General features: G+C 38.5%; 1 protein-coding gene across 1 annotated transcript; it reads left to right on the top strand.

Annotated features, from left to right (window-relative positions):
• Positions 1-1,875: 1,875 nt before the first annotated feature.
• LOC308262559 (small ribosomal subunit protein eS4-like) lies at positions 1,876-2,667 on the top strand (the record flags this gene model as incomplete). Its single annotated transcript, XM_080695057.1, has 1 exon — positions 1,876-2,667. The coding sequence occupies one exon, from the start codon at positions 1,876-1,878 to the stop codon at positions 2,665-2,667; it is 792 nt and encodes a 263-aa protein (XP_080551183.1).
• Positions 2,668-10,464: the final 7,797 nt, after the last annotated feature.

Raw genomic sequence — 10,464 nt, 5'->3', positions numbered from 1 at the left:
TCAATTAGGCATCAGTTATCATTTTTAGGAAATACAAAGGATAGAGGAGCATTCTAAACAACATCCCAAGGAGGCAATGAGCCAAGTACAGAATCAAGAAAATTTAAGTAAGCCAGTTGTTTTTTTTTAACAAGTAAGTTGCAAGTAATAAAGAGGAGTAAATGGTTCCTGTTACTGAGTAGAAGATATGAGGCATTTTCAACTAAAATTTTAGATATTATTTGAATCATGCTAAAGAAAATTACAGTTAAAAAATAAACTGTTTCCTTAAGTTCTGTGTGCCTGTCATAGTGTTTGGGATTTGATAGATCGTTAGTGTGGCAGGGAGGTTGTGTATAGGATTACTGACTGGTTGAGATGTTAGGCTACGCAATTTCTCTTATTCCTTTTTCATGAGGATACAAATTTCAAATTTACTCAAACAACCTATTAGGTATTGGTATACCCAAGTATGGTAGATTTTGTCTCTAAAGATGGTCCCAATGATACCTTCCTTTCCACATGTCCTTTTGCAAGGAAATTTTGACACCTGCTCATCAAGAAATGAAATATTTGGTGCCTGAACTGCTTGAATCTGACTGTCCCTGTGACTTATTTTGACAAAGAGAATGTGTCAGAAAGTGATGCTGTGTGACTCTAATGCTGGATATTATGACAGCTTCTGCTTCTCCCTTATTAGAGCCCTGAACCATTGTGTAGAGATATCCAGCTACCCTACTGGAGAGGTGACAGAGAGATCCATATCCAAACCCTGACTTTCAATACTTCCAGTTGAGCTGCCAGATATATCAGTGAAGCTATAATATCATGCTGGACATTCAAGACCCATCAACTGAATACAATGATGGGATTGGTCACAGTTGATGCTACATGGAGAAGAAGGACCATGCAACAGAACCTATCAGCCAGTAATTTGATGGCAGTTTACCATTTAGCAACAGGTTCTTGGTATGTACAGAATTTAAATCAGATGGAATCTTGGCCCTTATAAGTTTTATGCTTAAGCTTGATTATTCAGTACTAGGGATGGAACCCAGGGACATTCTACCTCCGAGCTATACCCCCAGCCCGATTTTTTATTCTTTATTTTGAAACAGGGTCTCACTGAGTTGTAAAGGGCCTCACTAAGTAGCTGAGGCTGTCTGCAAACTGCAGTCCTCCTGTCTCAGCCTCCCAAATGCTGAGATTCCAAGCATGCACCACCATGCTCTGCTTAAGCTTGATTTTAAGAACACAAAAATGGAAATAAACCAAATGGACACCAAATTTATATGCTGAAATAATAAAAGTTTGTTTCTCCACCTAACCAGCTTCAGATACTGGAAACTAAAGAAAGAGCTATAATGCTGAATCCAAAGACACTCTGCAAGGATTTGCTGTTTGGATTTGAATAAATGAGATAGTTCCTAACTGGGTTAGACTGACGTCCTACACCATAGCACTTAGTTGAGAGGAAGAAAGACATGACTCTAAAATTGCCTTCTCTTTCTGAAATTCTACAATAGGATATCAGCATTATTACTATTTTTATTTCTTTTTTTTTTTCGTTTTTTGCGGTACTGGGGATGCAGATAAAGATGTAGATATTAAATAATATAAAATGTCAAGAAACTACCAAGAAAGCTTGGCATGATGCGATACTCCTTTTTAATTCTAGCACTTGGGAGGGTGGACAGGAGGATTACAAGTTTGAGTAAAGCCTCAGCAACTTAGTGAGAATCTCAGCAACCTTACAAGACCCTACTTCAAAACAAAAAATGGAAAAGTCTGGGGGATGTAGTTCAGAAGTGGAATGTTGGACGGAACCACTGCGGAGCTCCGACGCCACGTTTATTCTTGGTGTCTCGGCATCACAAGGACCTTGTGAGGTCAGCTATGGCTCGTGGTCCCAAGAAGCATCTGAAGCGGGTAGCAGCTCCAAAGCATTTGATGCTGGATAAACTGACCCGTGTGTTTGCTCCTTGTCCATCCACTGGTCCCCACAAGCTGAGAGAATGCCTTCCTCTCATCATTTTTCTAAGAAACAGACTTAAATATGTCTTGACTGGTGATGAAGTAAAGAAGATTTGCATGCAGCGTTTCATTAAGATTGATGGCAAAGTCCGAACAGATATAACCTACCCAGCTGGTTTTATGGATGTTATCAGCATCTCAAAGACCGTAGAGAATTTTCGTCTGATCTATGACACCAAGGGTCGCTTTGCTGTCCATCGTATTACACCTGAGGAGGCCAAATACAAGTTGTGCAAAGTGAGAAAAATCTTTGTGGGCACAAAAGGAATCCCCTATCTGGTGACTCACAATGCTCGCACCATTCACTATCCTGATCCCCTCATCAAGGTGAATGACACCATTCAGATTGATTTGGAGACTGGCAAGGTTACTGATTCCATCAAGTTTGACACTGGTAACCTGTGCATGGTGATTGGAGGTGCTAACTTGGGAAGAATAGGCATGATTACCAACAGAAAGAAACATCCTGGCTCTTTTGATGTGGTTTATGTGAAAGATGTCAATGGCAATAGCTTTGCTACTAGGCTCTCCAACATTTTTGTTATTGGCAAAGGCAACAAACCATGGATCTCTCTTCCCCGAGGAAAAAGAATCCGCCTCACCATTGCTGAAGAGAGAGACAAGAGACTGGCTGCCAAACAGAGCAGAGGGTGAAATAAATGGCTTCCAGGTGACTTGAAGAGGAGAGGTCTTTGTACTTAATTAAAGATTAATAAAAATAAATAAAAAACCTTCTAAAAAATGTAGAATGTTCCTGGTTTCTATCCCCACTACCTCCCCAATACCCCACAAGAAAATAAATAGGGGCAAAAATAAAGTTTCACAAATTTGGAGAATCATGACCACATATGTTTAAGGTCTAGCAGTCTCACCCTTACTTTACTAATGTAATATACAATCCTCATCTGCGGTGATGATAATCATCATCGTCGGTATCATTATCACATTACACTTTCAGGAAGGAGCCCAAGGAGAAGTAATGAACCTGAGGTAGATAATAAGAATACAGAGAAAGAGAAATAGCAAAGGAAGAAGAGAGGAGGTGGATAAAGGACTGGAATAAAAACTCTGAGTAGCCTGGCATGGTGGCACGCTTGTTATCCCAGCATTCCGGTGGCTGAGACAGGAGTATCGCAGTTCGCAGACAGCCTCAGCTACTTAGTGAGGCCCTCTGCAACTCAGTGAGAACCTGTTTCAAAATAAAGAATAAAAAATAGGGCTGGGGGTGTAGTTCGGAGGTAGAATGTCCCTGGGTTCCATCTTCAGTACCACAAAAAAAAAATCGAAGAACTCTTAGTAAAGATTGCGAGAGGTACAGATCATAAAATAATAGGATTCTATATGATTTACAAAACTAATGATGTTTTGTTGTCCATGTATGGATGAGGAAATGTGGATAGGGTTGAAAGAATATAACTTGATCATTAATGTTTTCTATTAAAAATATTTACTTAAGGCCCACGTTGTGCCAGTCATTATGCTAAATGCTGGAAATATTGTTAGCAAAACAAACATAATGTCTCCCCTTAAAACTTACATTCTAGTAGAGGAGAAGAGACTTTATTCTTTTTTAAATTTGTATGTGGAACATATTGAAAATGGTATACATTTAGACTGTGCTTGGTGTCCTCTGCCCCCACCCTGAGTGTCCAGGTTAACCATGCTATATTATACTTTTACACATACTCAGATGTAGCTCCTCCATTAATCAGCCTCAGCCTTCTTCCTCTCCTATCCTTCCATTCTAGCTTTGCTGAGATTTCCCCTTCATTATCTGGAGTCCCTCTGGTATTCCCACTACTCTCTAGTTTGGCATATTAGAGAAAATATATGCCTCTTCTCTTTCTGTGCTTGACTAATCTCACTTAACATAATGTTCTCCAGATCTTTCCATCTTCTTGCAAATGCTATAATTTTTTTGGGGGGTGGTACTGGGGGTTGAACCCAGAGACTTTCTACTTCCAGGCTATACTCCCAGACCCATTTTTATATTTTATTTGGAAACAGGGTCTCACTAAGTTGCTGAGAGCCTCACTAAGTAGCTGAGGCTGGCTTCAAACCTGCGTGATCCTCCTGTCTCAGCCTCCCAAGCGCGGGGATTACAAGTGTGTGCCACCACGCCTGGCCGAAAGCTATGATTTTGTTCTTCTTTATAGCTGAGTAGAATTCCATTGTGTGTATTTCCCATAATTTTAAAATCCATTCATCTGTTGATGGAGACCTAGGTTGGTTTCATATTTTGGCTATTATGAGTTGTGCTGCTATGAACATGGGTATGCATATGTTACTGTAGTTCTCTGATTTCAACCCCTTTGGAAAGATACCCAGGAGTGGTATAGCCGGATAATATGGTAGATCTATTCCCAGTTGTCTAAGGAATCTCCACAGTGATCTCCACAGCGGAAGAGCCTTTATTCTGAATTACAAAAGCAATTGTAAAATCGCAACCAATCCAAGGAACACAGTACTATGAAAATACAGAATAAAAGGATTTGATCTAGCCATATTATTCTCATTGCCCATTGGAAAGTTGCCTTGCTTGAATATGTTTTCTGGGTATATTTCATACAAAGATGATTATACACTAGGGAATCAAGAAGTATTTCCAAGCCATTCTTATGGTTTTTTTTTTTAACAAAATAAGTTTCTAAGGTAAAAATTAAAACTGTGCTCATTTTTATACACAGAACTTTCTTCTCTTACAGCACCACAATTTATTAGAACAGGCTTCTCTACTCTGTTGATTTTAGTCAAGAACTGCCTAACAAGGTCATTTGGGGCAAGGGAAGAAAAAAAGCATGTTCTAGATATGAGAACATAATTACCACCTACTTGCCCAGCTTTGAAAGTATCACTCACACCCTGTCAGCCAGGATATGATTAAAGTCTAGGCTTCTAGTCCCTAAGGTTTCCATTTTCCTAGACTATTCAGAGTAAATGTTAACTTTATGCATCACCAGATAGAAAACGGAATGATTAAAGGACATTTGTACTTGCAAAAACACAAGATAACCACTAAACATCCAATTATCTCCAGTTTTTCAGATTGTTAATTCATTAAGTCTTCCAAGAGCCTGTCATCAAGGTTGATCAGAATAAACAGGTAGCTAAAATACAGGGAGTTGAATTGAAGTATTCTCAGTTCCCAAGTTGAACAGGATCTAGAGATGTGAAGCTCCTTTTTCTCAATATAGATTCTCTCTAAGGGCTTCTGAATGAAATTAGCCAATGTTTATCTTTTCTAAAAATGTGGATTTTTAACGTGGGTGCTAATTATTCTACTTAACAGTTTGTTTCTATGCCTTCTCTATTTTATTTGGGACTCTTCACACTTAAGGTTTTTCTTTGCAATAATTTATTTATTTATTTATTTATTTATTTATTTATTTATTTATTTATTTTTGCCATACTGAGGATGGGACCCAGGGGCATTCTAGCTCCGAGCTACACTCCCGGTCCTATTTTTTAGCCTTTTTTATTTTTTGAAACAAGGACTCACTGAGTTGCAAAGGGCTTCGCTACGGAATGCTGGATTATAAGTATGCGCCACCACGCCTGGCTTTTTATTTTTCTGAAACACGGTCTCACTGAGTTGCAAACTGCCTCCCTAAGTAGCTGAGGCTGTCCTCAGGTCTTGCCTCTCGAACGCTGAATGCTGTTATTACAAGCAGGCGCCACCATACCTGGCTTCTTTGCAAAATTTTATTATCAAAACATTTGAGTTTAGGTATTTTATAATAATTATTTTGCTTTTTATTTTATTTTTATTTTTTTAAATAACTTTATTTTTTTTATTTTTTTATTTTTTTTATTGGTGCAATGTATTCATACATCATAATGGTATAAAGAAAATACTTTTGTAGACATACATGCACACATCGCCCAGTTAGCCCACACCCGATCCCCACCCTGTTCCCTCCCCATCCCTCCTTCCCATGCTTGGCTTAGTGGTTGACATCTAGTTTTATCCAATTTTATCCAATAATTTATCCAATATTAATGATGATAATCTCACAAAACAGTTTCATTTGTCTGATACCAAGCTTTTGATGACTAAAAGATAACAGTTCAATATTTCTTTTTGCTTTCTTTCTTACCAGAGAATTTTTTTTCTTTTCTTTTTTTTTTTTTAGGTGAAGCTATCATACATTTATTTATTTATTTTTCAGAAAAAATCTATCCTGATATGGAATATGAACTCTAGGTACCCAAAACAATCTCAAAGAAGAACAAAGCTAGAAGATGTATATTTTCTGATTTCAAACTATATAAAGCTACAATAACTGAAACAGTGTAGTACTGTCCAGAGGCAGATATATAAACCATTGGAGTTAAATAAAAGCCTAGAGATAAGTTCTTCCATATATTGTCAAGTTATTTTTGACAAGGTTTCCAAGAACATTTGGTGGTGGAAATAATAATCTTTTAACTAAATATTGTTGAAAAATAATAATTACATGGAAAAGAATAAAATTGGAGCCTTACCTAACATATTTACAAATATTAACTCAAAATAGATAAAAGACCTAAATATAAATCTTAAGACTATAAACTTTTAGGAGAAAATCTGAGTCATAAAACCTCACAACATTGAAATTGGCAGTGATTTCTTGGATATGATTTCAATGGCACAGGCAACAGAAGAGTATACAAACTCCCTAAAAAATAAAAAAAAATATTGTATATCCAAAGACAATGTAAACAGTTAAAAGTTACTAATAGAATTGGATAAAATATTTCCAAATGCTATATCTGAAGGTAAATTAATATTCCAACTAGAAATCCTAAAAATTAACAACAATAAAGGCAAACAATACCATTTAGAGATAGGTAAAAGACTAACATAAATAATGAATCTCCACAGATAACCAATCTTAGTTGTCTGTTGGATGGAAAATCTTGTTTCTCTGGTTCTGGTGTGTGTTACCTATTTCTTCTTTGTAGTTAATCTCTTTGAGTATTTTCTCTAGCGCTGGTTTTGAAGACATAAATTCCTTCAGTTTCTGTTTGTCATGGAAGCCTCTTATTTCCCCATCTAATTTGATAGAAAGTTTTGCTGGGTAGGAAATTTTTGGCTGGAAGTTGTTTTCTTTCAGAGTTTGGAATATGTTACTCCAAGCCCTTCTGGCTCTCATGACCTGGTTTGGGAAGTCTGGAGTGATTCTAATTGGCTTGCCTCTGAATGTCACTTGGCCCTTTGTTTTTGTTGCCTTTAAGATTCTCTGCTTGGCTTCCACATTGGTCATTTTGACAATTATGTGGTGTGGGGATCCTCTTCTCTGATCCTCTCTAACGGGAGTTCTGTAAGTTTCCTGGACCTGTGTATCGATCTCTTGCTCTATGTTTGGAAAATTTTCTGCTATTATTTCCTTGAAAAGACTGTTAATCCCTTTGGTTTCACCTTCTTTTCTCTACTCTATTCCAATTATTCTTAGGTTAGCTCTCTTAAAATGGGCCCATATTTCTTCAATGTCAGATTCCTGCTGTCGGATTTTTTTTTCTAAATTAGAAACTATGCGTTCATTTTTTGAATGATCATCTTCTAGGAGTGAGATTCTATTCTCCATGTGGTCTAATCGGTTGTTTGCACTTTGAATTGAGGCCTTTATTTCATTAATTACATCCTTTATCTCTCTTTGGCTTTCTCTGAATTCTTTTTGAAGCACCTCTATTATTTCTACAGTTATTTTCCTGATTTGATCTTCTATAAATCTCTGAATTTCTGTTTTATCGGGTTCTGATGTTGTGGGGTTGTGGGCATTCATTGCTCCATTGTTATTCCTATTTCCCATGATTTCGGAAGTTCGTGCCTTCTCTGGGTTCTTTCCTGGGTTACTACGATTTCACTTAAGGTGCTGTGGATCTCGAGTCTATGGTATCTCAGTTCCCACTACTCCTCTACTGGGTTGTATCGCAGAGTCTCAGACCCAGGGAGTCAATCGAGGCTGCTTTAGACCATGGGGGGTGCCAGGTTGGGCGTTCTCCTATGGTGTAATATCTCTGCCACCACCACTCCCCCACTGGGTCAAGTCCCTGGGAGTACAGTACTGGGATTTCTCCTCTAGGGGCCCCAATTTGACTCACTGTTGAGTGTGCAGATGGAGCTGTTGTGGACTTGGTGAATTCGCTGCTGCTGCCGCCAGTAGCAATATGGCACCGCTGCCACGCCCTCGGCCGTGAGGCTGGCGTATTTCTTTTTGTTTTTGAACTCCACTCTGAGTCCCTGCAGGGTGCGCTGAGCCCAGCCCCTGGGAGCTTTAGATGCTCTCTGCGCAGCTGCCGAATCCCGCCCAGCTGTTCCGCAGCGGCTCACCTTGGCTCACTGTCCGCTGCTCCTCTCTGGAGCTTGGTAGGCTGTTGAGTGTGTTGGTCTGGTGCCGTCCAGTGAACTCGCTGCTGCCGCCAGCAGTAAGGTGCTGCTGCCACATCCTCGGGTGTGAGGCCGGTGTATCTCCTCTCTGGTTTCTGAGCTCCGTTATGAGTTCCCTTCCTCTCTGGAGCCTGGTGCTGCAAGGCAAAATGGCGCCCGCCGCTTCACGCTGCGACTCCGGCTGCAGCACTGCGGTCTGGTTTCTGGTGTCTCATTTTTCCAGCCCTCTTTTTCTCTGTCCCTTAAAATTACATTTTTTGTTTCTCTGCTGATGGTGTTTTCTGGCTATGAAAGGCGCTGATTTTGTGGTAATAGAGATTGTTTGTTAGCGGGGCTCGTAAGCCCTGTTTTGCTTCATCGCCATCTTCCTGGAAGTCTCTGCTTTTTATTTTGAGAAATACTTTCCATCTAACAATATTTGCACATATGTTTCAACACTACTATCTTTTCAGTACACTGCAGTAAATTTTCATATTCTTTTGATTTGCTTCCAACAAATTCTTAGATTTCCTACTGCTCCTGACTTCTTATTTAATTCCATTGTGGAAGAAAACATACTTTGTGTAGTTCATTTTCTTCTTTGGTGACCATACCATATACATTTGAAAATAATATGTATTTTGTAGTTGAGGGATTTATTTTGGTCCAGGTGGTTGAATATGTTATTCTCCTTTTTTTTTTATTTAATTGGTGTGTTGTAGTCATACATCTTAATGGGGTACAAGATGGTAAAGGCCTATATGCACACATCACTCACTTAGCTCTTACCCAATTCCCACCCCATCCCCTCCCCCTCCCTCCTTCTCATGTTTGACTTAGTGATTGATTTTGATATGTTTGTGAAAGTACATCATGTATATTAGGGAATTTCCTCTTCCCTCTCCAATCCCCCTTATTTAGGTCACTGTATTTGTTCATCTATGGTTTCGCTTTCCTTGTCTATAGTTCCTCTGGCCCTTTTTCTCCCTAGCTTCTGTATATTAGGAAGAACATCTGATTTTTTACATTTGTTATTGACTAATCTCACTTAGAATAATGTTCTACAGTTCCATCTATTTCCCTGTAAATGACACAAAGAAGAATGGAATTATTCCATAGTTTTGTAATCTGTTCATTTGTTAATGGACATCTTGGCTGGTTCCATAGTTTGGCAATTATGAATTGTGCAGCTATGAACATAGATACCCATGCATTAGTTTGTAGTTTGGTTTCCATTCTTTTCGGTTGATACCCAGAAGTGGTACTGCTGGATCATGTGGCTCATTCCCATTCTTCTGAAGATCCTCTATATTGTTTTCCAAAGTGTTTGCACTAATTTGCAATCCCACCAACAATGTACTAGTTTCCACTTCTCCACACCCATGCCAGCATTTGTTGTTATTTGTGTTTTTAATGATTACCATTTTGAGTGGAGTTCGGTGAAATCTCAGGGTAGTTTTGATTTGCATCTCTTTGATTGCTAATAATGTTGAACAATTTTTCATATGTTTATTGGCCATTTTAATTTCTTCTTTTATGAAGTATCTATTGAGTTCACTTGCCCATTTTTTGATGGGGTTATTTGTTTTCTTAGTGGTGAGTTTCTTGAGTTTTCTGTATATTCTAATATTAGTCTTCTATCAGAGGAGTAGTTGGCAAAAAATTTCTTCCATTCTGTCGGCTCTCTGTTGAGGTTCTTGATAGTTTCCTTTGCTACACAGAAGCTCTTCAGTTTAATGAAATCACACATATTGATCCTCCTTTTAATTACTTATGTCTTTGGAGTCCTGTGCTTCTGTGTTACAGTGTTGGACCTATGCCCTCTTCTAGGAGCTGCAAGGTCTCTGGTCTGATTTCCAAGTCTTTGATCCATCTTGAGCTGACACTTGTGCAGGGTGAGAAAGTGGGGGTTAAGACCATTTTTCTGCATGTGGTTAAGCAGATTTGCCAACACCATTTGTTGAAGAGGCTATCTTATTTCCAGTATATGTTTTTAGCTCCTTTGTCAAAAATCAATTTGCTGTAAGTATATGGATTTGTTTCTAAGTCTTATATTCTGTTCCATTGGTCGATGAGTCTTTTTGTTTTGTTTTTTTATGTTT

The sequence above is a fragment of the Muscardinus avellanarius genome, assembly GCF_963383645.1.
Source record: "Muscardinus avellanarius genome assembly, chromosome: 4".
Classification (NCBI taxonomy): domain Eukaryota; kingdom Metazoa; phylum Chordata; class Mammalia; order Rodentia; family Gliridae; genus Muscardinus; species Muscardinus avellanarius.
This window is presented reverse-complemented; position numbering and strand designations above follow the sequence as displayed.